The 25668-nt window shown below is 51.9% G+C and overlaps 12 protein-coding genes across 13 annotated transcripts, besides 2 other annotated features; 4 read left to right on the top strand and 8 right to left on the bottom strand.

The window, feature by feature from the left end:
- Positions 1-354: 354 nt before the first annotated feature.
- Positions 355-2136, top strand: EKO05_0001899 (uncharacterized protein; the record flags this gene model as incomplete). The annotated part of the gene is made up of 4 exons (XM_059635795.1): positions 355-550; positions 604-722; positions 804-939; positions 992-2136. The coding sequence occupies 4 exons, from the start codon at positions 355-357 to the stop codon at positions 2134-2136; spliced, it is 1596 nt and encodes a 531-aa protein (XP_059491778.1).
- Positions 1113-1151: a tandem repeat.
- A 576-nt stretch (positions 2137-2712) lies between the features above and the next one.
- On the bottom strand, positions 2713-3042 carry EKO05_0001898 (uncharacterized protein; the record flags this gene model as incomplete). Its single annotated transcript, XM_038946808.1, has 1 exon — positions 2713-3042. The coding sequence occupies one exon, from the start codon at positions 3040-3042 to the stop codon at positions 2713-2715; it is 330 nt and encodes a 109-aa protein (XP_038795364.1).
- Positions 2769-2800: a tandem repeat.
- A 1645-nt stretch (positions 3043-4687) lies between the features above and the next one.
- EKO05_0001897 (uncharacterized protein) lies at positions 4688-5175 on the top strand (the record flags this gene model as incomplete). The annotated part of the gene is made up of 2 exons (XM_038942193.1): positions 4688-4948; positions 5002-5175. 2 exons carry the CDS (start codon positions 4688-4690, stop codon positions 5173-5175), a joined length of 435 nt encoding a protein of 144 aa, XP_038795363.1.
- Positions 5176-5685: 510 nt separating this feature from the next.
- EKO05_0001896 (Trans-aconitate 2-methyltransferase) lies at positions 5686-6534 on the bottom strand (the record flags this gene model as incomplete). Its single annotated transcript, XM_059635794.1, has 1 exon — positions 5686-6534. The coding sequence occupies one exon, from the start codon at positions 6532-6534 to the stop codon at positions 5686-5688; it is 849 nt and encodes a 282-aa protein (XP_059491777.1).
- Positions 6535-7108: 574 nt separating this feature from the next.
- On the bottom strand, positions 7109-9230 carry EKO05_0001895 (Tyrosinase; the record flags this gene model as incomplete). The annotated part of the gene is made up of 7 exons (XM_038942372.2): positions 7109-7273; positions 7323-8010; positions 8071-8363; positions 8413-8673; positions 8723-8856; positions 8909-9043; positions 9092-9230. The coding sequence occupies 7 exons, from the start codon at positions 9228-9230 to the stop codon at positions 7109-7111; spliced, it is 1815 nt and encodes a 604-aa protein (XP_038795362.2).
- Positions 9231-10620: 1390 nt separating this feature from the next.
- Positions 10621-11775, bottom strand: EKO05_0001894 (uncharacterized protein; the record flags this gene model as incomplete). Its single annotated transcript, XM_038946807.1, has 1 exon — positions 10621-11775. One exon carries the CDS (start codon positions 11773-11775, stop codon positions 10621-10623), a length of 1155 nt encoding a protein of 384 aa, XP_038795361.1.
- Positions 11776-13458: 1683 nt separating this feature from the next.
- On the bottom strand, positions 13459-14457 carry EKO05_0001893 (uncharacterized protein; the record flags this gene model as incomplete). The annotated part of the gene is made up of 2 exons (XM_038942204.1): positions 13459-14229; positions 14284-14457. The coding sequence occupies 2 exons, from the start codon at positions 14455-14457 to the stop codon at positions 13459-13461; spliced, it is 945 nt and encodes a 314-aa protein (XP_038795359.1).
- Positions 14458-14720: 263 nt separating this feature from the next.
- On the bottom strand, positions 14721-16270 carry EKO05_0001892 (Salicylate 1-monooxygenase; the record flags this gene model as incomplete). Of its 2 annotated transcripts, XM_038942206.1 has the most annotated exons (3): positions 14721-15448; positions 15499-16147; positions 16208-16270. In XM_038942206.1, 3 exons carry the CDS (start codon positions 16268-16270, stop codon positions 14721-14723), a joined length of 1440 nt encoding a protein of 479 aa, XP_038795358.1. The 2 variants fall into 2 exon arrangements, with proteins under 2 accessions (XP_038795358.1, XP_059491776.1); XM_059635793.1 differs by having other exon boundaries at positions 14721-16147.
- Positions 16271-16889: 619 nt separating this feature from the next.
- EKO05_0001891 (uncharacterized protein) lies at positions 16890-18038 on the bottom strand (the record flags this gene model as incomplete). The annotated part of the gene is made up of 4 exons (XM_038942268.1): positions 16890-17683; positions 17747-17787; positions 17840-17940; positions 17991-18038. 4 exons carry the CDS (start codon positions 18036-18038, stop codon positions 16890-16892), a joined length of 984 nt encoding a protein of 327 aa, XP_038795357.1.
- Positions 18039-18564: 526 nt separating this feature from the next.
- Positions 18565-20571, bottom strand: EKO05_0001890 (Amidase; the record flags this gene model as incomplete). The annotated part of the gene is made up of 5 exons (XM_038942314.1): positions 18565-19473; positions 19542-19763; positions 19815-20136; positions 20268-20413; positions 20464-20571. The coding sequence occupies 5 exons, from the start codon at positions 20569-20571 to the stop codon at positions 18565-18567; spliced, it is 1707 nt and encodes a 568-aa protein (XP_038795356.1).
- Positions 20572-21078: 507 nt separating this feature from the next.
- On the top strand, positions 21079-23171 carry EKO05_0001889 (uncharacterized protein; the record flags this gene model as incomplete). Its single annotated transcript, XM_038942309.1, has 2 exons — positions 21079-21338; positions 21392-23171. The coding sequence occupies 2 exons, from the start codon at positions 21079-21081 to the stop codon at positions 23169-23171; spliced, it is 2040 nt and encodes a 679-aa protein (XP_038795355.1).
- Positions 23172-23801: 630 nt separating this feature from the next.
- EKO05_0001888 (uncharacterized protein) lies at positions 23802-25447 on the top strand (the record flags this gene model as incomplete). Its single annotated transcript, XM_059635792.1, has 4 exons — positions 23802-23901; positions 23953-24186; positions 24272-24556; positions 24603-25447. The coding sequence occupies 4 exons, from the start codon at positions 23802-23804 to the stop codon at positions 25445-25447; spliced, it is 1464 nt and encodes a 487-aa protein (XP_059491775.1).
- Positions 25448-25668: the final 221 nt, after the last annotated feature.

The raw sequence follows: 25668 nt of genomic DNA, 5'->3' as shown, positions 1-25668 counted from the left end.
GGCTGTACACCTCGCCACGCACGCAAGGCGCAACAAACAGTGTAGACAAGTCTGCTAACCATGCCCGAATGCTTACAATCGAGGAGGCTGAAAAGGGCACCAAAACTGCCCCTGCTGAGACAGTGACCATCACCTTGTCATACCATAGCGGCCACTTGTCCACGTAGCCATGGTCTCGTTCCCCAGTCCAGGAAGCTTGGCCTGACCCTCACATCTCCACGCGAACCGACAGACCGACGGCTCCGTTGATGCGTTCGGTCCAGACCGGGTTTACACTCACGTATACATACCCGTTCTTAGCTCCACTCCTCCCTGGCCCTCGCGTCTTGTCCTTTCTTCCATGACCTCTTCAGCATGAGCCACGCTGTGCGTGATGCTGTGACAACACCAGAAGACATGTCCTGGGATCCAGCAAGCTCTATACCTACCTTGATTGGTAGCTTACTTTCTCTCCTTGCAACCGCCACAGTCATTCTGCTCTGGATCTTCGCTGGCGGGAAGAAGAGGCGCGATTTTCGCTATGCTCTGATCTTGAACCTGACAGTCGCTGGTACGGCAATCTCCATTCGACATGCAGGCCGAACAGAGCTAACGACCAAGAAGAATTTCTAAACGCCCTCAACAATTCCGTCTCGGGTATCGCCGTGGTCGCAAGACGAGAACCTTTGTTGCCGGGTACCGCATGTACATTCAACGGCTTGGCTGGACAGTTCTCAGTGCAGGTAAGCCGGCAGTCATGCATCGACTGGCTCCAGCCTTTCGACCTGTCGTCCCCAGCTAGTCTCATCACTGACGCTTCGCAGGCCGTCGACTTCTCTATCCTTGCCATTACGCTCGTCACGCTGCTTACGATCCAACTTCGTTCTTTCATTATTTACGCTTCCACCGCCACCAAGCTGTGCATATGCCTATCCATTTGGATGGTTCCACTTTGCACGAGTACATCACCACACAGCCAAACGCCCAACTGCACAAACTAACTTCCAACCAGGTATCATTGCCTGGACGAAAGGCTATTATGGCCCCGTATCTGGCAACTGGTGCTGGATCGAAAAGCGATACTTCCGACAACGCTACAGCCTCAATCACGGTTGGCGCTTCGCCATCTTCCTCATCTCCTTGTGCACCTACGTCTACGTTTTCATCTACATGAGTCGCCGTCTCCGACCCCAGAACCTTTCCAACCTCAGCTCGACCATCCCAGACGAAGTGGACTACGAGGAGCTCGACAGCAAGACCCGAGACAACGCTGTACTGGCTGGTTGTGGCGCCACACCGCGCATCAGTCTCGACCAGGTCCAAGCTTCCCGCGCTCCCACACAAGCCGAGAAGAAACATCGCCGCGCTGTAAGCAGCTTCAGTTTCGCCCGCAAACTTGAAGTCGACACTGCCGCTCAGCCCATTCGTGGTGATCTCACCGCCCAGCCCATCCGTGGTGATCTCACCGCCCAGCCCATCCGTGGTGATCTCACCGCCCAGCCCATCCGTGGTGATCTCACCGCCCAGCCCATCCGTGGTGATCTCACCGCCCAGCCCATCCGTGGTGATCTCACCGCCCAGCCCATCCGTGGTGATCTCACCGCCCAGCCCATCCGTGGTGATCTTACCGCCCAGCCCATCCGTGGTGATCTCACCGCTCAGCCCATCCATGGTGATCTCACCGCTCAGCCACCTTACATTGACGAAATCACCTCGCCGCAGGAGACCTATGCTCTTGTCGACCTCGAGAAGGGTCCATCACCTGCCCCTCCAGAGCCACCACTCACCGCGCTACCAATCCGCAGCGTAGCCACTCGCCCGGAAAATCAACCCAAATTCGACCGCGAGATTTGGAAAATGCTCTTGCTCAACATGTATCCTGTTACCTACCTGATTTTGTGGCTCCCGGGTATCTCAAACCGCATTGCAGAAGGCATGGGGCATGATATACGCACACTGGTTATCCTGCAAAGTTCAACCCAGTTTATTGGACTCGCAAACGCTACAGTCTACATTTACAAAGAACATCGGCGTGATATACGGGAATGGTGGAGCGGGGTCAAGGAGAGGAAATCAGAAAAGGCTGTCAGGATAGAGGACGTCCGTCGTGATGACGGGAGTGGGGGGGTTAGGCACTGGAGCCCTGTCTCGTCTTAGCTGTCTGCTCTCATTACTAATTCTTTTCATACCGTCACTGAGCGGCAACAATAAAACAAGCTTCGAAAAGGGCGGGCTCTCCTAGCGATGCCACGAATCATACGTCTGCCTATATCACAAGGAAGAGTACATCGACTGTATTCGTCACTCGGGTCTTCTCCCAATGGAGAGAGCCATGACCTTGCATTTCCGCCATTGAGAATATCTACATGTGCAGAGCAATTCTCTAGCCTACCGCCCTTGAATATCGATGTGCAGAGCTACTCTATAGCCTACGGAGACCGCCTCCCGTGTATATCGACCCATGGCGCCCTTCCAGTCAGCAGCGCCGTCGTGAGTGCCTGTGAACCCGTACTGGCAACGGATCGGAGGCCAAGACGACCAGTCCCTCGCGCCTCAGCCCTTGCCTGCTCCTCTAGCACTTGCCAAACTCGCACACAGGGCAGCTCGGGTCCTTGCGGCCCACGTCGCACCCGCAAGGCCCGTTGCCTTTGTAGAACCAGCAGCCTCAGTGCTAGTTACGCGTAATTTTTTTTTTCCTTTTTTTTTATTTTTATTATACTTCTTTTGGTCCATTCATACCTGCGAGAGGATGCAGTCAGAGAGGCTTACCTTCATGCAATCGTCCCAGTCGGCAGCCTCGACGGCGGCGGCGGCGGCAGCGCTAGTGCTGTCCTTCGAGGTAGTGCTGGTCTCGTTGCCGGCGGACTCAATGGACATGTTGGTAGTGCTATCGGGGCACACGTACTCGCCCTTGACTGGGTCGAAAGCACAGATGGGGACGTCGATAGGAGCAACCCCTTCGGCGGCGATGCTGGCTTCGCTCGCAGCGGTGGTGGTGGTGAAGGTAGGGGACGCCGTTGCCAGGGCGGCGAACATGGTGGTGAGGATGGTGAGGAACTTCATCGTGCAATTCGAGTGTGTCTCTGAGGAGTTGAGAATTCAACCGAATTGCACACTGAGCAGAGTTGGGAGAGTCGTGTCGGCGTGCTGGTGGAGGTAACTTTTCATACAATCGGAGAGGCGGGCTGACAGCAAGCAAAAGCGTCCTTCACTGCGCGATTGGCGGTTTTTGACTGCTCTACAAACACGTGGCCAGGTGAGGCAAGCTCAAAGCAGGCGTGTAGTGAGAAAAGCAGGAGGCTTTCACTTCGAGATGGTCTACGATGTCCATGGAACCGATTGATCAAAGAAACAGTGAGCCAGGGCTTCTCACAAGCTGATAGCTCAGTGATGCAACCAAATATCGACGTATGATGGATCTATAACCGCATTTTATACAAAGTGCACAAACCGCGCAAAATGGCATAGGATGTTTTCTTGTATGAGCAACGAACCTGTCACTCTGGTGATGCTGATAGTTTCTGCATGCACTGCTCTTATCACTGCGCCGAGACGCTTTACCAGTATATGGAAGGAAAGAATATGGACGATTGTGAGCGTCGTACTTGGCTACATCTTCGTGAGCTGAAGCCGCAGGGAATGGTTATGGTGCGATTGATTGGAACAATACCACAATCCAGGCGACAGCTTGGTCGTTGTGCACTCCGCAGGGCTGAATGGAAGAGTGGAGATGTAGGACCCGTATGTTCGGTCCTTTGCCTGTCAGCCTTCTGCGGGGGTTTTTCTTTTGCCACTCTTCTTCCACCTCTCTGCTCCCCATCACTCACCAACACCGAGTTCTCGCTCGACTGGCTCGACTGCCCTCTTGAATTACGGGTCTATGGCTTCGATTCTGTACTCTAGTTCTTCTATGCAGGTCATAGACGCGCCCCATTCAATCTCGATAACCAGGAAAGAGACATGAGTGCTATCCTTACAAGATCGTCCACGGCCTTTCAAGCACCATGCTCTTGTCTTGACCTTTGCAACTAGATCTTGCATTCTCCTGGAACGTGATCCAGCAGGTCCAAGTTCAGGTTGGCTCCAGAGTCATGTTTCGAGTTCAAGCATCGACTGCTCATGTCCTTACTCCTCATCTGCTGCGCATAGTCTGAGAGTCAAAGGGGCAGCCCAGTGCACGCTACCAAGACGACGCCGACCTTCCGTGCGTCACAAATTGGAACACGAATCATGCGACCTACTGCTACCGCCTCAGGCTGACATCGGACGATGCTTCTATCGAAAAAAAGCTGCGTCATGCACCTGGCCGGACACCCCCCGAGTACGGCCAAACGACTCAATATCCCCTAGCAAAGGCGAGGCACCCAAACAACACCATGTACCAGCAACAGGCGGAAAAGATGCACAGATGTCTCGAGTCACGTTTAGCGTCGCGACCAGCTCTGACGACTCTCCTTTTTCATCGTACAGGCGCTAGCAGGCCTTAACTGCAAATCCCGGTCCCCAAAGCGGGCCCGCCCGTCAGCGGAGACCCTCCAATCCACCCTGCCTATCAGAAAACCACTGCCCTTCTTCCTGCACTTTTTTTCCATTCACACCTCAGCACCTCCCATTCAAACAGAGGTACCGAAACCCATCGACAACGGGGGCCCCACAACTTAGCTTCTCGAATCCACCACCCGCACATCAGCACAAAGACAGAACCAATATGCCGGAAACAGTAATTTCCAAGTATCCTTATATCCTTGCCACGGTCGCAACCCGCAAGGAGGGCTTCACACGCGATCAATTTCGGGAACACAACGAAACCACATACGCGCCGCTCCTCAAAAAGACGTCAGGCAAAGCACATCCTTTGACATGGACACGCCGTTACCATGTCGATGAAGGTGAAGGTCCTATGGGTGTTCCGAGAATGATCATTGGCACGGGCGATGGTGGTCTGGATTGGGACTGCTTCGGAGAGATGGTATGTATATCTTGCATGACAGGGGTGACAGAAGTGCTGACGGTAGCATGCAGACATTTGCGGATGAGCTGCATTACCAGCAATTCATAACCTTCATGCACAGCGACACTGCCATCCCAGTGCTGGAAGAGGAGGAGAAGTTCTGTGAAGCCGCTAACACCAAGCTGATCGTCATGCGGAGAGAAGTCAGCATCGGGGAGAGAGCGCGGGTGCAAAAGTTGGACTGAGCGTTCACGCAAGCCAGGAAGCGGCGTTGGGGAAGCACGATAATGGCGTTTGTTGGAAAAAAATGTGTTCGCCGAGATGAGATGGGTGCATCCAAGACGGACTCTCTCGAGTCGCATCTCATCCTCTTTTCTGGAAAAGGAAAACTGCGTCACAGAGCCAGCGCATCAATTTCATGTAAATTTGTCCTTGCGATTCATTGGTTGCCAATGACCTTCCTTGTGCGATTCACCCCCTTGTCTGTGCGTAATAATTTCCCCTCCTATGACTTCGGATGTATGCTTCCAAGCCGTCGTTCATCCAGTGTGCTTCCTGAGTCCAGCCCTTGGCATACATGTTGAAACACGCCTAGGATCCATTGGTATAGCGAGCTGGCAATAGCACTGCGAGCACGAGGAAAGCAAGAAGCCGTCAAAAACGCAGAGGTTGATAGATGTCTGCAGCACGCTCGCACGGTAACAGCCACGCGGTCGTGCATCGAGACCAGCGGCCACAGAAGCACGTTTAGATGCTCACTGCCGGACCGCAACAATGAACAGCCTCGGATAGCCAAGCAAGACTTTCCCATCATCCAACTCCTTATACGCCCTGGCCAATCTCTTCTCATACTCTTCTAAAAACGCCTTCTTGGCTTCTTCGTCTTCAATCCTCTGCACATAGGGCTGTAACCCCGTTCCCTTCACCCACTCCATAATGGCGTTCGCATCCTTCAGCACATGATGATAGTTTGTCCTCCACACATTGACAGAAGCCGCATGCGGAATCAGAGCGTTGTAGAAGGCGCGCGGGGGTTCGATAGGATCCAGATCCGGCCTGTCTCCGCAATCTCGGACTCCGATCTGCGCATCTACGAAGCAGCGGGACCACGCTGAGCCCCGGGCGCGGGCGACTTCCCGCATCAGCTTGTGGCTCTCCTCGTCGTAGTTGTCCGGCACTTGGATGGCAAGTACGCCGCCGGGACGGAGCGTCTGGAAGAGACGCGTTAGTGTGGGGATGCGGGTGGGACTGCGCAGCCAGTGGAACACGGCGTTGCTGAAGAGGAGGTCGACTTGTTCTCCTTCTTTGGGTCGAAAGGTGGACAGATCGCCCTTGACAAACTCGATGTCTGGAAGGGAGGCAGAGGCTTTGGACAACATGTCCGGCGAGGAGTCCATTCCGGTGATGGTAGCGCCAGAGAAGGCATCGAGAAGTACCTTTGTTGAGTTTCCGGGACCACAGCCGAGATCGTAGATTCGTGGATTCGAGGTGGTGATGTGTGCCTTGACCTGAGCGACAAGGTCGTAGACGGCGCGGGTACGTTCATTGTTGAACTTAAGGTATTGCGTTGCTGACCAGTCCTTCTTTGGAGGCTCTGATGACATATTGCGTGCGGAGACAATTCTGGAGAGTGGGTCACCGTTGTCACCGATCCTACTGTGTTTGTCAAGGGAAACGACGTTCAAATTTCTGGTTCCTCCAATTGACAGAGACGGTGTGGTGCTAAATGCTCTTGTCCGGGCCTGTCGGAAGGGACATGTTAAGTATGCCAGCTCACGTGGTGTCCCGAGTAAGCCATCTGTGGAGCTACGGAAAGCCACTTGATAGTATCGGCCGCGGGTAGCGGATCGAATTGCAGATAACATGGTGTGTGTAAAGAAAAATTACTTCTTTGGTAGTGTTGGTGACTCAGACAGAATGCAGGTGATCTGCAGGTCGCAAAAAGTTGATGGGAATGGTCTGCAGGCCAATTAGGTAAGGCTGGCGGAATACCGGTATGGGACGCTGCGGGATTAGTCCAAACTCCACGCCGAGGATCACACGTACTCGGTAACACGCGACGAGGTTCCTTCAAACCAAGTATTATTATGCTGTTACGAACTATCGCCGAACAGAAAGAGGGTAGGGTACAGGGTTGCGTGAAATGGAAGAAATGCCAAAGTCGAAGAAAAATACAAGTCAATTAGCACCGCCCATCTTACCCGCTGTCGCCTCAGAATGCGCAACAGCATCGTTACTATATTCAATCGGCAAGCTAGTATCACTAGGAACACGTGCAGCCTGGCTAGCCACCTCGACATTGATGGAGTCTAAGCTTGAGGTCGGAAGTTGTGTGCCGTCACCCTGCGTTAGTCAGCTACGAGCTCAAAGCTAAGTCACGATTAGAACTTACCGAGTAAACCTTCCAAGTCAAATTCTCTTTTAGGAAAGGCACAACGTCCTGCTGGTCAAGACTGGAAAGCTTGCCAGCATCGATCTGATCCAATAGACAAGATGTTAAACTGACCGTACCGCGCAGTGTCATATCCGATGCGGTCGCGCGTTTCCTGGTCTTTTCAGCTTCACGGAGCGAACGCTTCGCCTTGTTATGATCCATTGGCATCAGAACCGACCACATGCCTACATTCGTAACTGGGCCTGACGAGGAATTGCCTGCAAACGAGAATTCGACAACGAAAGTGGGGGGCAGGTCGAGTGGTGCCGCTGCTGTATTGATGATCCAGTCAGTGTAAGTGGTCTCTTCAGTACCTGGCGTGAAGTGCCTTCCAATACCCCCAAGCTGGCCGGTTGCGATTCTACCTCGCACACTGCCACTGTAGAGTAGCGCAACTGTCGCCTGTGCAGATGCAGTATCGGCCGATTGCGTCTCGGGATAGTCGTAACCAAACACCCTCCAGTCCATAGCCTCGTTTGTTGTCCAAAAGCTACCTGGACTGCGTCGAAAGGGAAGTAGTGGCGTGTTTCCATCGACCACTGTGTTGTCTTCCACAAATAAGTTGCCGCTACTGTGAACGTTTGAGGGCAGAAGGAAAGCACCGGGGTTCTGTACTTGATACAGGGCAAACATGCGGTCGACGTTCCTAGAGGATCATGTCAGATTCTCTTGCATTGAGTTGCGATCTTCTGTTACCAGGACGTACGTGTGGTGGAGCCAAAACAGCGGTTCGTACGAAGAGTACTCCAGAGGCCACATGTGACCTTCGCCACCGTACCCACTGGAATAGCCCCCGCCGATTACTCCATGTACCCAGCCATGTACCATCTCCAAGGCTTCCCAGAAGCCATTCAGGGTACCTCGTCGAAACGCGATCGCGGCCTGGTCTTGAATAGAACGCCTCAAGTTGATGAAGCTTGCTGCAAACTCAGAGTCACGAGACTCTTCCCAAGGACTATTCGATGCCGGCCATCGAATTGTGTGGTTGATCTGGGGCCACTAGCGCTCGCGTTAATTGTGATATCAGTCATTGATACGTACAACGTACCTTGCCGCCAAAGGCTCCTGCGGACGGTACCGGCTTAAACTCGTACTTGTAGAGCGGATTCCAGATCTCAATACTACGGCCCTCAGGGGTAGTGACCACCGTCGTTGGTGTCATGAAAAATTCGGGCACATTACCGCTTTGTTCTCCTTGAGCCCAATCCCAGTATGGCATCCGAAATGAATACGCTGCCCATCGATAACGATCAATTTGATCAGCAGGCGCATTCTCGGCAAGCTCACGCATACGCATATGTAGCTTTTGCTGTACGGAGTCATTGTTGTTAAGGGTCTTCGAGACGAGATCAATTTACCTCGAAAAGAGCTAGATATGGGCGATGCCATCCGAGGAAGAGTGCCATGCTATGAGGACAATAACCCGAGGTGCCGATCTTATGGCTCAAGCCCGGCGCGTCGAGCCACACTTTGTATGGCTTTCCGTGAATGCCTTTGACACCACAATCAGCTTCCAGCCCTGTCAGGACACAAACACGACTTACCGGCAAGACTGTAGTAAGAATACGGATCTTCTTGATTGGTTATGTGTAATTGATCGAGCCCCAGGAGATAGAGATTCCACTGATCGGGATGGTTCGCTTGCAGATCGCGCACCTCCAGACGGAGAAAGGGATTGCCTGTTGCACGTGTTAGTCAGAGACAACGGAAGTAATAAGCAGTCTTACCATTCTGATCCCTAGAATCGACCCCCGTGACAATATCATTGCTTGATTGTCTCCTCGAGCCAGGCGTCGTAGGCGTGCACGTAATTGCGGAAACGAAAGTCAGGGCCACAAAAAGCGAAGAGGCCCACGATCTTGACATGCTGGGAGGTGAGGGGTAGATGTGAACCTGATGATAAACTGTCAGACCCTGTACCGGCATGTTAAAAGCGCCTCAACGGCTGAGGGGTTGAGTATTACGCAGGAGAAACGAAAAAGAAAGGGAAGTTGGGGTGAGTTGCGAAGCATGCCACTGTCAGCATAGGTTGCGCACCCTATATCGGGATGTCATTTGTTGTCAAAGCTCCTCTTGCAGGAGAATCCGCTGGCTATGCGTAATTGGTTTCATCGATGATGCAAAGACATTATAAGCGCTCACCCCACGCACTTGCTATGGCCTCGTTACAGCGGTAGCGACCCATTGCCCGGACAAAGGGTCTTCATCCAAGGACCATCAAATCTCAGGAGAGAAACTCACGTGTATACCTTTGATTGTTGAATAGTGTAAAGCGAGCGATGAACGAAGGATGAAATAAACCGAGTTGAGCGGGCAATTTTTTTTCGGATACAAGGTCAAGGTAAAGTGTGTAGGCGTAAATATATCATGAAGATCTGTATCACTTAAGCACATGGCGAAACAAGGAACAGAAACATGCTTCTTGATTAAAATGTCACACTGATTCGATGACTTAATGCGGTCGAAGCACCATTGGTGAGGCGTGTCATAGACCCACTGAGTCGCATTCGAAAGACGTCCGGTCAGTGCTGACGTGGAACAGGTAGAGCTTTCCTTGATAGTAACTCTGTATCTCCTTCTGTATGTGGCACGGGGTACATCTCGAAAGAGTTGCGTAAACAGCCGCCCTGTGTAACGTATCTGGGAGAAGACTCACACAGTGGAGGGTCTTTCTGCCGCTTGTTGGCACGTCCATCTACTGTCAATCCAAGTTTCATCACTACGAGTAGATCAAGGAGAGTATTTTTGACTAAATAAACAACATGATCTTCTCAGTTGCGATCGTAGCTAAATGTTGGACTGGGCATGTCGCACAGCGCGTGAAGATCCTCAGGCTTCGCATGCTTGTGCGACCGAGCAGCGTTGCGTCAACAAGTTTTCGTGTCTGGAACTCAGTTGTAAACAGAAACTCGTAGCAACATTCGCAGTTCGACGAAGAACGAATCTGGGTTCAACTCGACGTTGAACCCAATTTGCCGTTCATGGGTGCAACAGTCGGTCAAGGTGAAGTTACGACACGGCGTGATACGGCGCGAAGATCCCATTGGTAGGACTCAGTAACATTTTAGGTGATAACCTGAGATTGTTATTGGAAAAGGACATTCATCTTCATGCAGCAAGCCGCAGATGCTAGCACTGTACACCTGTGGGACAGACTAATCTTTCTGATAGCAAACGACCTTGCAGATTGTAGATCATAATAGCCGTATCAGAGGTACCTGGGTCTTGGCCTACTTACACTCGTTCGTGCATAGACTCAAATATCGTTATAGCCAAGAAGCCTCTTCGCCAATCCCTTATCGGCCACCGCCCAAGCCCAAGCACGCCCAGCTTCACCGCACCATAGCGCTGAAGGGTCATCCGATTTCTCTAGCATGTGATCTTTTGCCATAGACTTGATCTCATGGCCTGTTGTGTAAGTCATGAAGTGCTCAAACTGTTCACCTTCCAGAGCCAAAGCATTGCCGGTGGCGCCGTGACACAAACAGGGCTCTTTTGTCAATAGACCTCGCTCCCATATACAGTCCCTGGCTTTCGATATGACCTTATCGATGCGGTCCACAAGATCAGGGAAATACGGTCGAATAGAGAGAAGGGAGGAAACGATTCCCGGCGCGCCGTGGCAGACTTGTACAAGACGGTCCTTTCCCGGCGGGAGCGACGACGGAAAGTTGCCACTCTCGTACTGATAGCTGAGAAGAACGGTCAACTCGGCCTGCAGCTTTGGCGCCCATGATTTGTCGGTAAGCACGATCTGAGTGATGATTCCAATTGCACCGTGCACGGCCCCAACATATGCTTTGCCATGCCACTTCCATGGTCGAGGGCTATCTATAATGTTCGCAATCACCTCATCAGCTGTATCTTCGATGAGCTCTGTGATCTCTTTGCTGTCTTTGAAGGCTCCGCGGACCAATCGAAGCATGTACAGATAGCCAGCACGACCATACAACCACTCGTTGGCTGCTTCTGGCTCAATCAATACTGCCGCAAGATCGCAGAGTTCCCGGACGGTGTCTTTGTCTTTCGCGGTCACGGCATACAAGGCCAGTAACGATGTGATGTCGCTTGATATGCCACAATTATCCGGTGAGGGGGGTGAGAACGTTTTGATATTGGCTTGCGCCTGCTCGATGTATGCTGCAGACCATGTATTCAGTGGGTAGTCGTCGAGCTTGAGATCCGGGTACTCGAGATGAAGTGCATAGAACAAGTAAGCCACAGAAATGGGTCCGTAGTATAGCCCGCCGCCGGGCGGGATTTTGTGTGGTGGATGTTCGGTTATCAGTCGATCTAGCGACGCTAACAGTTGCTTGTGAGGGTCTCGTCGTTCCAACGGTGCATCGTTGCGAAAGTAGCGGGGTAAGCTCTTGGGCTGCGCACCTGCAGCTGTCGCATCTTGTTCAGACATGCTGTTGTGATATATTTCGGTTGTATTGGGCGGATTGCGAAGTTGACCAAGGCTTTGGAAGATGCAAAACTGCTCAGAGCTTTGAAAGTTGAAAGTGACGTCAGCGGGGCTTTGTCGAGTTGCGCCTAGGCGGCCAGGTTATTAACGAGCAGAGTGCAGCAGGTAGAAGCTGTGTTTTTAGGCGTGGGCATAGAAGTGTCAGGGCGGGATAACAAAAATCCATTCCCATGGCTGCTACTTCGTATGATGCACGGGTTGGGCAGCAGTGGATCACGGTCACGTGCACTCCGTTCACCGCGCCTTCCCCGAGTCTCCGTCTCTGGCAAGTGTAAGTGTGGAATCTGGGTAATTATAGGTTCAGCTATCTCTAATTTCTACTAGAGAGCCTAAATTCTAGCGAGACTATCGTCTCATACGACCTTATCCACATTCTACACCTGTTTCCGACCATCAACGCCGTTGCTTTTGCTGCGACTTCCTACAACATCTCCAGCGTCAAACGTTACGTACGCTGCCATTACTAGCAGATAGTTCAGCACATACCAGATGTCTTGGTGAGGCCTCGTCCATTTCAGCCGCCAGCACAATCTCTCTACCGTCCAAATGATGGATAAACCTCTGCTTATTTTCCGTTGAGTTAGCAAACCTCGTGAGTCTCGATTCATCGTACTCTGAATCCAATCAGTATGCGGCTGTCACGTCACTCAACGCACTGTGGTACTTACCGGGAAGCTGCGGCGACATATCACTACCAACATGCGGCGAGGGATAGACTGCCGCTTTATAGGCTTTTGTATATCTGCAGCGGCGTATGCAGCAGAGGAGACCCACAATAATCGCGACGAGGATAATACCTCCCAACACTGCACCAACAATGGCAGCTGCTGGAACCGCATTTTCGCTCTTGTGCTGGTTCCGGTTGTCTGAAGATGCTGTCGGTGCTGAGCTTTTTGTCATTGTTACTTGGCTCGTTGGGCTTGCGATCGACGCAACAAGGACTGTGGTTGCAATTGGTGGCATTGTGGTGCTTATTACGGGTCTCGACGAAGTTGGTGTCGAGGTCGCTATCGAGGTCGACGCGTTTAGACTGGGAGCTGATTGTAGTCAGGTTACTGCTCTTGCAGTTCTTTCGCATCAGATCTTAACTACATTTGTTAGGTGTCATGTCCTTGTCTGCTGGACATCCAACACCAGGATTGCATGCCTCGACCAAACAGCACCCTACGAAGCCTTTGTGACAACTGTAGAAGACACCGCCATTCGGGCAGCTAGCATCCCGCTGCAAAATTCGCGGATTCATCTTCTGAACGAAGGTGGTATAATGAAGGAAAACGGGAAATACAGAGGCGTTAACTCAGACCTATCAGAAATGAAGAGCAGAGGAGATATACTTCGACGCAAACAGCAGGCATGAACATTGCTTTCGCGACGCATCACAACTGGTAAGGTGGCGCAAGGCTGCTGTAAGGCGAAATTGTATTCGCAAACAAAGCCTTGTAAAACTGGCGATTCGGCAAGGGATGTGCTAGACGTGCCTGGTGGCTTGACCTGAAACAAAAGCTCTTTGGCGACCTGTGGTCAACGTGTAGCATTTTACAATTGACATCTAAATTTACATCTGTGAATCCAAAAGCGGCAGACATTAGATCCGCGTCACAATATCATAGCTATCGCTGTCGGTGCTTAAGCTGCAGCTGCCGACAAGCTTGTGTAGTTCTTTCGTGTGTTGTAGATTCGCCACTCCCCAGCATTAACAGGCTCGTACCTCTTGACCTCTCCCTTCTCTTTGATGATGGGATCGATCATAGCTTCTGGGTCCGGATGGATGAAAAATGGCATTGAATACCTCGAGGGCAGCATGTCACCCGACATTTGCGGGCTCACGACTCGGTGCATTGTACTTCGACACCGGTCGTTTGTAAGTCGCTGCATGAGGTCGGCGATATTGATAAGGACAGTGCCAGATACGGGTAGTGCAGGCTTAAAGTCGCCAGTATGGAAGGGGTCGACTTCAAGGCCGCCAACAGAGTCCTGGAAGAGCAATGTGCATAGTCCAAAATCAGTATGGGGGATAATACGAGCATGTCCTTGCTGCTCTACAATCTTCTTCTCGATAGCTGGATAGTGAAGCAGTCGCAGTTGCGGGTCTGCTCTTTTTGTGATGTTTTCGAAGAAGTTTTCGCCAAGGTCCATGGCTATCGCCAGGCACTTAAGAACATTGAGACCTAGCGACAGGCATTGTGCGTAAAAATCATCGACCGTCTTGCGAAAGTCAGGTAGGTCAGCATCGGCCGGGCAGCATGGATTTGCAAAACGGCGGTGCTCATAACATTCTTTGTGGTCAACGCCGCCGTTTGCCTCATCGCCATCGGCTGTATAGCCTTGGTTCAGCTCAGCATCTTGAAGTCGCCATCTGAGTTTTTCCTGCAAAGGCTGATCGAAGAAGGTTTTTGCCTGAAAGCTGTCAGTATGTTGCCGTCATGGTGCCATACAATTTGCGTGACGCACAAGACTAAAGATTTCATCAACTCGTGCTTGTGGTATACCGTGATCCTTGAGGTACACCCAACCGACGGTTGAAAATGCATTGTACAGCTGCTTCGCCACTGCACGCCTGTCATCGTCATCGCCATGAATGAAACGGTCGAAAGAAACCACGGCGATATCCGCTGGTCCGGACATGGCTGTTGGTGAAGTTTAGTTAAACGTTCTGGTGTCCTGGCTGCAAAACCGATGATGAGACCTCTCAAGACATAGACACTCTAAACCTTCGAAACTACCAGACTTGTGACGCTGTGAAAGAGTGACGCTTTGACGCGGAATGGCTGATGTAATCCACGCTAGCAAATGCTCGCGTGCGCGAATAGAGTAGGTAGGCCGACAAAAGTCATTGTTTATGATAATTCGACTACAAAACTACTCGTTGAATCTCACTTGTATCACCTTTACAATACCGCTCTCACGCTCTCTTGACTTACTGTCCTGGGAATTGGAGATTTCTCCTCCGCCTCAACTTCTGCCGTCCTCCTCTTGACATCTTCCTCACAAACATACGTCAACAACCAGCTTCCAACACCACCCCACCTCCAAGCTAATGGATCCATCTCCACATCAAGCCCAGCAGCTTCATACTGTTCTCTCTCTATCTTTCCCTTACCGTTAAATTTCGCGAATTCGCCGAGCAAACGATCGCGCTCTTGTTGCTCCTCGCCGTCATGCACGTGGTAAAGGTATTGCTGGCGGTTGCCTCTTGAAACAACGCGCTCAGTGCGCTCCCGACGACACCGCTCGTAGATATTCAGTGCTTTCTTCTTTTCGAAGGTGCTTTTGTTCTTGATCGCGCCAAGACATAGACCCAGCACATGACCATCCTCAATGCTCATTCCCGCACCAGACGCAAGATACGGTAATGTTGCATGCGCAGCATCGCCCAGGATAGTGAACGCGGCCGAGGGATGTGACCATGTTGGGTCTAGCCCAGGGCGAATCATGAGACGCCACTTGAAGACGTCTTTACATAGGGCAAGGAGTTTGGGGATGCGTGGGTCCCAGTCTGCGTAGAGCGCGCGCATCTCTTCGACGTTGCCGGCGAGAGTGTTGGCACCTGCGGGCATGTCGTCGGGGACAAGAAGGACCATGTTGAACAATTTGCCGCCACGCAGAACGTAGTTGACTGGATCTTGTCAGTTTCGTAATGTGGGTGAAGAAGACAGTTGACTGTACCAGCATGTGCATCAGGTCCAATCCAGTAGTTGACTTGAGGATCTTCAACGAAACTCCTCAATTCAGGATCCTTAACCATCTGCTCTGTGTCCAACAACAATCTGTACGCCAGATCACCAGTCAACAGTGGTGGATCTTCGTGGCCCAGCAATATCTCTCTGCATTTCGAGTTGATACCATCAGCCCCAACAACCAGATCAGCCATATGTCTCTTGCCATCTGAACACACAGCAATAGCTCTTGTCGAGTCCCCGCTTGACTCGTACTCGATATCTACAACTCTCGAGTTCGTCGTCAGCTTCGCGCCCAGCTCAATTGCCCGCTCGAGAAGTGCCATATGCAAATTTGCGCGGTGAAAGTCCCAGAACGGCGTTCCACACTGTGCTTCGTACTCATGAAAGTCCATCTCTGAGATCTTCTGGCCCTTCCACCCGATCATATTGCACAGCCTCGGCGTAGTGGCAAGTTTTGAAAGTGCATCCTCCAGCCCCCAGGAGATGAGGACGCGCGTGGAGTTGGGGAGACATTGGATTCCCGCTCCAATCTCGCCGATTTCTGCTGCTACTTCGAGAATCTGGACATTGTGGCCTTCCAGGAGGATGGAGATGGCTGCTCCTAGGCCACCGAGGCCAGCACCAACTACGATGACCTTCGTACATTAATTAGCTTTCGACGGTGGTTGCGGTTGCGGTTGCGGTAGAGTGCCTACATCGAGCTTGCTCGCCGCATCTCTTTGCTTCTGCTGGATGACTTCTGGTTTCGACGGCGCCATGATGTCAATGATTTGTCCAACTCAAATGTTGAACCCACGTCAAAAACTATGAGCAACGATGTTCAGGATGTCGGACCACACGTGTGAAGTATGAAGACGCTGCGAATATGTTATCATCAATGCTGCACTCCCACTCCGTTTCTGCTTGCCACCATCTTGCCCACCTATCGATGGCCAGGGCGCGTGACATCGCGCTGACAGATCCGCTCTCATCTACGGCAACCTCAGCTTATCGGGCTAGCGGCGGGCCGAAAGATTGGTCGATGCACTTGAGATTGCAGAGTGGTGGTTGCTCATATAGCTACGGTTGGCGGGACATGCTCATTGTTTAAGAGTGGGGGACTTAAGCTTTTGTTCCGACATTTCCGACATTTCCGACCATCGATCGAGAGACTGTTACACTCTCGATTTCTATAGGTCATAGCTGCTGCTCAAGTACTAGATTTTTGACTGTTGGTGCAGGAACTTGCAGCAGGAGCTCTAGTGCAAATTCATAAAGAGAAGAAGGGTTTTCCCTTTTCGGGCCAGACTCGAAGTTGTTCCAAAGCACGACAGATAGAGCAAGGCACATTACATTGACAGATCTAGAAGTCATTGTCTGGTACTTTCACATGTTGTGCTACTTGAACTCCGTCGGTCCATTGTACTCAATCAAAGAGTATGCTTTACCCTCCTTCTGCTGTCTCAGGATTTCGCCAGGTGGTGCAGGCACCTTCGCATCCTTCGGTAACGGATTGTTCTTCTTGAAGTCGTCCGCCATCTGCTCCATCGTCACCCACTCAACACCTTCATGCTTGTTGATGTGTTCAATGATCCTCTCGTGCATGAGAATTACATGCGGCCTTCCACTAACATCTGGATGGATCGTCATAGGAAAAACAAACTCATCGTACTCCCTGTAAAAATAGTCAAAGTGGTCCATCCAAATCTGCTCGACGTCGCGCGGGTTCACCCAGCCATGTGAGTTCGCGCTCTTTTTCATGAACATCATCGGTGGAAGGTCATCGATGTACCATGAGCCTGGGATCTCTACAAGCCCTGTCTCCTTGCCTTTGGTGAGCGGCTTCATCCAGTCAACCGCGTTCTTTGAGTAATCGATCTTAGTCCACTCGTCACCTGTGCGTAGCCAGTAGCACTTGTGGTCTTCGTGAGACATGCTGTGATCGTACTCGATGCCATAGGAGAGAAGCAAGTCAGTGCCTTCTGCTGATGTTTCCCACCATGGCGCCACTGAGCCACGAGGTGGTTTTCCGCAGAACTCTGTGAGCTGTTTGTAGGTTTTGTCGAGGACATCTCGTTGCTGCTCGAATGTCATGTCCGCTGGATTTTCGTGTGAATAGCCATGCAGACCAATTTCATGCCCTGCATCTCGTACAGCAGCGCAATCTTCGGGAAACGTGTCCAGGGTATGGCCTGAATCATTAGCATGTAATCTCGCAGGATTGAAGTCTAGGGGGAAACACGAGATGATCGTACCAGGAATGAACCACGTTGCTTTGATATTGTTTCTTTCAAAGCTGCATGATGTAGGTAAGCTCCGCTCAAGTGGAGTTTGTCGGCCGGACTTACAGCTTTAGCAAGCGTTGCGTTCCTACTGTTCCAGCCCAGAGACCTCTGCTGATATCACTGGTGGAGTCTTCTCCTCCGTACGACCCAAGCCAACCTGCGACCTACGGAACTGTCAGCATTGACTGATTCAGACGCAAGTAGCAATACTCACTGCGTCTATGTCAACACCATAGCTCACGAGAACCTTCTTCTTGCCCATTCTGCTGGAGTCTAAGCCTGGTCTGTGTCGTAACGTTATGCTGAAGGTGAGGCAGAAGTCGTGGTGGTACGAAACAACGGAAGGGCATGCAGAGCAAGCTTGAAAGCACTGTTTGGGAGAGTAAACAGTCACCCCGCTTATGCTTGAACTTACGCAGACGGAGAGGTGGGCAGTTGTAAAGTGGGGGCGGGTCTTGAATCCTCCAACCCTGGTTGGCGGATGCTTGTGTGTTAGCTCATGTTCAGATGCCGTTCTAAAAACCGCTGGCGGCGATTGTGTCGTTCATCGTATCTGACTAGCGCTCGCAAGTCTGCTACCATCAAGCGATTGTCATGATGAGTCTAGTCCGGCATGAAACTGCTCAAGAGGTCTTATTAAACAAATGTAGAAAAACGCTGGCTGAAACTCGACTGTTTATCATTGAACCATTAACTTATAGTGCTGTGCACGGTGTAGGCGCCTGGGCTTGAGCCTGATGGCGATGACGATCTCGTGTCGCACATCCGTTTGTCGGTATAACAAAAAGTCAAGAGCACTTCAGGACGTGGTCGATAGCCTTAGCAGCTCCCAACACTCTCTCCTCGTTAAGTCGGCGCGCAACAACTTGCACACCAATCGGCATGCCATCCATTGCATCCACATCATATAGGTTCCAATTCCATTCATCCAATGGGTTTCTGGGTTTGTAAGCATTCGGATTTGTCGATGCCTCGCCATCCAACTCTTTTGAAACCCGACCAGCAGGTATGACAACTGCGGGATAGTCGACGAAATTGAAGACCTTCGTATATCCAACCCATCGACACTTGCGATGTGGAACTGCGGAGTGAGGCATAACAGGGGTAAGGAGGACGTCAATCTCTTCCCCTGTTTTTGCACTTTTCGTCGACTTCCAGAGATCTAGAAACCGCTTCTGTGCTGCAACTTTCTGCTTGTTCAGTTGCCAATACGAGTAGACGGATATAGGCTTGCCCTTGTTGATCAGCGCCTCAACATGTGGAATGCAAGGCTCGCCGGCGGCCTCGATGTCTCGCCGAATGTCCTCGCATCCGTCGGCTGTGTAGTATTGATCCATGATGTCGATGCATTCCTGATGCAGTCTGCCTGGATTCCAAGACACTATGTCATGGCCGGCTCGCTTAAGTTTTGCCACGACATCCTCCAACACACGCGCTACAGGCGGATGTGGTCGAACTACACCGTCGTCTGTCATGATAGCAATGCGCAACGGGCGAGATTGCGCGTCTTCGAAAAGGTCTTGCCGCCAGGGTATTGGAACGCACTTTGGATCATAATCCCAGGGTTTCGCATCAATGACGGCTTTACTTACAGCTACCAGCGAGTCGATGCATCGACTCATCGGCCCAATCACAGATGGGACATGCTCCTGACCATCTGTCGATACCGGTACACCTTGGTATGGTAAACGAGTACTCTGGTTTTGCTATCAGCAGGCCACAGAAAAAGAATGTACGAGCAGTTTGCCCGTAGAGTCTAGCTTACACTCGGCTTCAGCCCATACAAGCCGTTCATATGGGACGGTATGCGAATGCTGCCGCCGATGTCCGTTCCCCATCCAACTACCGTGCCTCTCAATGACAAGAGGGTGCCTTCGCCGCCCGTGGAGCCTCCAGGGGTAAAGTCGGGATTTCTCGGATGCACAGTGAGTCCCCATAGCGGATTGTCAGTTTCACACCACTGCAAGAAGAAGAATAAGCCCTGCGACTACGTATGGATACGCGGGCCGGAACGGGAGGCCTCGTGCCGGTGACGTACCATGATTGACTGGGGAATGTTTGTTTTCGCGATGATGATGGCTCCCATCTGCTTCAGGAGCGACACCAAAACACAGTCCTGCACGGCTGGTTTGAAAGCACGCCCAACATACCCAAGGGTACTGTCGAATCCCTTGACGTCGAATTGATCCTTCAAAGTCATGCAGATACCATGCAAGGGTCCCACGAGTTTGCCATGTTTTTCAAAATGCTTATCCAGCTCGATTGCCTGTTTCGTGGCTTGGTCGAATAAAATCTCGGTAAGGCTGCCCAGATCAGCCAGAAGCTCGCGGACCATCATAGAGCTAAACATGCCAGTTCGTCTACGCTCGTCAGTGATGTGGCCCGGGTCTTGGTGTGAGGAGAGAACAGTACACGTCTGTGAGCATCAATTGCCCTGTGTGGACATGGCGTGAGAATGGTACGATCACATGGAGTTGCGCACGGAGCCTACCGGTAGACGTGGGCAGCGCACAGCGTTGACGCGCTCACAGCGCCAGAAGCAATCGCTTGCAGGGTGTCGCCGACGCCATCAAAGTCTGTAACAGCCCCGGGACTGCTTTGAGTGCTTCCAGAAGCGTCGAGCTGCAGTACCGGTATCTAGTGTGCCGTCAACTGCTTGTCGGGAGCTTCTCCAGGGGCAAAGCTACCTCGGATCGAGTTTTGCGTGAGTCAAGAAAGCTGTCAATGGCATTCTCGCGTGCGAGACGTTTCTTGTGAACGGTCTGCAGCCAGTGCGGCACCTCGGAGGCGGCCATGGCGAGGTTGGTGCAGGTGAGATGGTCCTAGATGGGAACGCGAAGCGATAGCAGCACGCTTCGTCCCCGACCTTACATCGTTTGCAACCGAATTGACAAGATAAGAGTCTACCTAGCAAGAGTGCAAGTGCAACCTGCAGATGATTCCGTGGTCGGCTGTCCGTGCGCGTAGAAACGGAACGACAGTGGAGCGTAGAGCTGGCTTGCCAAATGAAAGGTGGGGTTCTAGCCTCGGTGAGAAGCACCCTCCATCTGTTACCCAAAACAACTTCTAATGCACCGTTTTCGCTGAAGGGCAATTCCCTGTAACGGTCAGCTCATGGGTTGGGACCTCGCGAAAAGAATTTCGCTGCTACGGAGCTCTTGGATCATACCATGACAGCCCTACATCAGCTGGAAATGGGCAGACCTCGAGCAGATGCTCGAACGCTTGCCCCTCTCGAGTCTCTCCGGTACCCCCATTTTCGAGCTTAGCGGACGAACAATAGAAACGGCCAGCCTTATAGCATGTCTCCCTCACTATGGAGCCTCATGAAGCGCTCAGGATCTGACCAGACGTCGCCTCCCTCTCGAAGAACATCGCCAACTGGTCGTTCCAAGCTCCAGAAAATGGCCCCGGGACTCACTGTTAACTCCATCGACTCTCGTTCGTCGGGCAGTAGTTTCGACACTGCCTCGCAGTTTTCCTATACCAAAGACGATGACTATGCAAGCTTCATGAGCGATGTGCTGGTTGTTGGCGCTGGACCTGCTGGTCTCATGCTTGCGTAGGCTGCAATGTGTACCCGTCGGTTCATGCAAGGGAAGCTAATCGCCGCAGCGACAACCTCGTGAGATACGGCATCAAGACAAGGATCATCGATGATCGACCAGACCGTACGTCGACTGGCCGTGCCGATGGCATCCAGCCCAAGACCATCGAGACCTTGCGCCAAATGCGTATCGCCGAGCCCCTCCTGCGAAAGGGTGTCAAGATATACGACATTTCCTTCTGGAAGTCCTCGACCCACGAGTCGCTGCACCGAACAGGACGCGAGATCCACTACCCGCCTGTGGTTGACCTCCTCGATCCGTACATCTTGTTGGTCCATCAGGGCATGGTGGAAGCTGTTTTCGAAGACGACCTTCGGGAACGAGGCACCACCGTGCTGCGCAACACAGCCTTCGAAAGCCTCGAGTACACGCCGCAAATGATACGCCCGTTGACCGTCTGCTGTAAGCAGGACGTGAACCAGGCTAAGAAGTCGTTCGCAACTCGATACGTTGTCGGTTGTGACGGCGCCCACTCGAAGGTGCGAAAGGCTATCCCAGGCTCGACGCCCGTCGGAGCTTCCTCTGACGATGTATGGGGTGTTCTGGATGGTGTGCTAGACACGGACTTTCCAGACATCTGGAGCAAGGTGGTCATTCAGTCAGAGACCTTGGGCTCGGTCCTGATGATTCCACGAGAACGTGGGTTGACGCGACTATACATCGAACTTCGACCAGGCTCAGAAGAAGCCGTGTCGGCAGGCGAACAAACTCCCCAGGAATTCGTACAGAGCCGTGCACGAGCCATTCTACAGCCTTACAGGTTGGAGTGGAAAAGTGTTGAATGGTTCGGGCGCTATAAGATTGGACAGAGGGTAGCTTCCAAGTTCACTGATGACGAGCGAAGAGTATTCATCGCTGGAGACGCTAGTCATACGCATTCGCCCAAGGCTGCACAGGGTATGAACACGTCGATACACGACTCGTGGAACCTGGCATGGAAGATGAATTTCGCAGTTCGTGGCCTTGCCAAGCCTAGTCTGCTGGAAAGTTACGAGCAGGAACGCAAGAAGATCGCTCAGGATCTCATTGACTTCGATTACGAACATGCCAATGCCTTTCACGAGGGCGACCCAGCGGCCCTCGCTGCAAACTTCACCAAGAACGTTGCTTTCATTTCTGGTTACGGGGTCAGCTACACGCCAAACATCGTGAACGTCCCCGTTAAAGGGTACACTCGAGGTCACCTCACACCAGGTTTCCTCCTTCCTCCGGCCAAGGTCACACGCTTCATTGACTCGAATCCTATTGATATCCAGACCGATATCCCTGCACTCGGACAGTTCCGCATTTACTTCTTCTGCCACAACGTCCTGGCAGCCATGCCTTTCCTGGAGACGGTTTGCCAACAGCAGTCCGGTATAGGCTCCTACGTTGGCCGCATTACCGCCGCAGCCAACGCTTCGTACACTATGCAGCCACCACTTGCAGCACCGCATGACCAGTTCGTCATTCCAGAGCGCTACACGCCCGTCAGCGGCACCTTCACATACGCTCTCGTCACAGATCAGAACCGCGATGAGATCGAGATCAAGGATCTGCCACCCATCTTGCGTGAGTCTGCGTGGTCGTTCTACCTGGACGATGTGCCCCACAAGGACACCCGTAAGCAGACCGTCATGGATAAGTGGCTTGATGGACTCGATGAGAACGAGGTTGTAGTGCTCAACGTACGTCCTGACGGCTATGTCGGCACAGTGCGCAGGTTCGCAAGTGGAAGTCGAGAGAACGGCACGGTCGCCGTCAACTGGATGGATGACTACTATGAAGGTTTTATGAGGGACCAGTAGAGCTGAACGGTTTAGTGAGCAGGTCCCCTGGAGCATAGTTATGGCGTTGGGTTTTGATTCAAGGCAATCTACACGATACAGACAGTTACATACGATATGCTGCCGTAAATGAATTGCATTCACTCTTTCTCAAAATTAACTCCGCAATTCTCATGACTGTTACTTCTGATCGTGCAAATCCTCCATACGGAACGCCAGACGGTAGATCGATCCGCTTCGGGAAGTTGAGAGGAGTGTAGCACGTACTGTGTGACACCATCTCCCGTCCGTCTTCTCTGCTACCTAGCCGCATGCGGGCTGAACTCCCCCACTCTTATCATCTTCTCCCTTTGCAACTCTCTATCAGCCTATCAATTATCGGATATGCACATCCACATCTTGTGATCTGGTTGCATCATGCAGACGATAGTATGAAGCCCAAAGATGGAGGTGCAACTCTAAGATGATGGGGTGGTGCAACGACCATATCTAGCGAACCTGAGAAGTCGATAACCAACTCAAGCTGTCACAATCGACAGATCGCCTTGTTGAGATTTACCCAATCGTATCTGAGGCGTGCGTCCATCCTCAGCTGTCGAGCATCGCCTTAGCACACTACTCCAGATGATGCACCAAGCTCAAGTCGTCACCATGGATTACGAGAAGCGCATGTCAACCAGCAGTCTTGAAAAAGACCACGGGATAGGCACCGCAACTTCCATAATCGACAAATCTCTTGAGCGCGCATACGGTGTCTTACCTTCCCTTTTCCCTCTTCACCGAGTCCCGCTAACACCATCAGTCCGCAAACTCGACTTCTACCTACTGCCTTTCCTCTCTTTGATGTATTTCTTCAATTCGGTCGACCGCAGCAACCTCGGCAACGCAAAGACGGACGGCATGGATAGAGATCTGGGGTTCACTGGCGAGCAGTACAGTCTCCTGATCTTGTTGTTTTATATTCCGAATGGACTGTGCGATTTGCCACTCAACTTGTTGACAAAGAAGTGGAGTGGGAGGGTGATGTTGCCCAGCTGTGAGTCCTGACTACATCCCCCTCCTTGTCCGTCCCGAGAATGGTTTACGGCTCAATGCGAGGACTTGAAACTAACGCAATCTAGTGATGGTTGGTTGGGGCGCAATGGCATTGTTCCAATGTGCTGCGAAGAACTTTGCTGGCATTCTAGTCATTCGCCTGCTGCTAGGTGCTTTTGAGGCTGGATTCTTTGCTGGTGTGGTGTTCTACCTTACTTTGTTCTATACAAGAGGCGAACTTGGTTTCCGAATCGCGCTCTTTTTCGGTAGTGCACTGCTCGCTGGAGCCTTTAGTGGGTTGATATCGTTTGGTGTGTTCCAGATTCACCATGCCACAATTCCGGGATGGAAGTGGCTGTTCATCATTGAAGGTAATTAATGGTATGGCCAACACAAGACATGGCTGACCGGTACTAGGTATGATGACTGTTGTGATCGCACTCATTGCTTTCGCGTGGTTACCTGCAACACCTCAATCGGCATGGTTTTTGAATGATTCCGAGCGAGCTGTAGCTGAACGCCGCACACTGCGCGACCTCTCCTCTTCAGCAAGCCACGACTTCAACATGAGAGAATGTTTCAAGGAGTGGAGCAGTTGGAAGATGATCCCATGGTGCATCATCGCTTTTACTTACCCAGTGGCCTTCAGCACCACTTCCAACTTCCTACCACAAATTGTGCAAAGGCTTGGATACAGCGTCGTCAAGACCAATCTTTGGACAGTTGCGCCCAATGCCGTTGGCTTTGTGGTGTTGCTGTGCGTCACGTACAGCAGCGACTACTTCCGGGAACGCACTCTCCACATCGTTTTCTCGCTGTGCGTATCGCTCATTGGTCTCGTCATCCTCGCATCAATCGACGTCGTGGCCAACAAGGGTGTGGCATACTTTGCATGCTTCATGCTTGCCGCCGGTGCCTACATCCCCAGCTGCTTGTTCCATTCATGGCATAACAACAACAATCTGAATGAGAATGCTCGGGCAGCTACAACAGGCCTACTGGTCGGACTGGGTAATCTGGGTGGTATAGTGTCTGCTGCAACGTTCAGGGAAGAATTCGCACCGAAATACATTCCAACTTTAGCGGCGACTGCGGCTTGCAACGTAACCTGTATATTGTTTACGTTGTGGTTGGGCGGCTGGATGAAGATGGAGAATCGCAGGAGGAACAAGCAGCAGGGCATCGTAATCAAGGCAGAGGAGGTCAGTACTGGTGACCTGGGTGACGGAGAAGAAAGTGAGATGTGGAGATACTTTACCTAAAGCGGTGTCCCAAGGATACCTCTAAGAAACCTTTGGCATGGCACCGGGTTCGGACGAAGTGTGTTCTTGTGCTTTCTTACGGTCAGTTCGCGGGCGATTAGCCGAAATGCGCAAATCGAAAACACATGGAAGAAATACCAAACATCTCCTTGCCGTGCGCACCGATGGGTCCAGTGACTCCACCGGATGCGATTTGTCGCCAGAACATCACTACAAAAACA

This window comes from Ascochyta rabiei, chromosome 3, assembly GCF_004011695.2.
Source record: "Ascochyta rabiei chromosome 3, complete sequence".
In the NCBI taxonomy this organism is placed as follows: Eukaryota; Fungi; Ascomycota; class Dothideomycetes; order Pleosporales; family Didymellaceae; genus Ascochyta; species Ascochyta rabiei.
The sequence above is the reverse complement of the archived record's forward strand: the minus strand, read 5'-3'. Positions and strand labels throughout refer to the sequence as shown.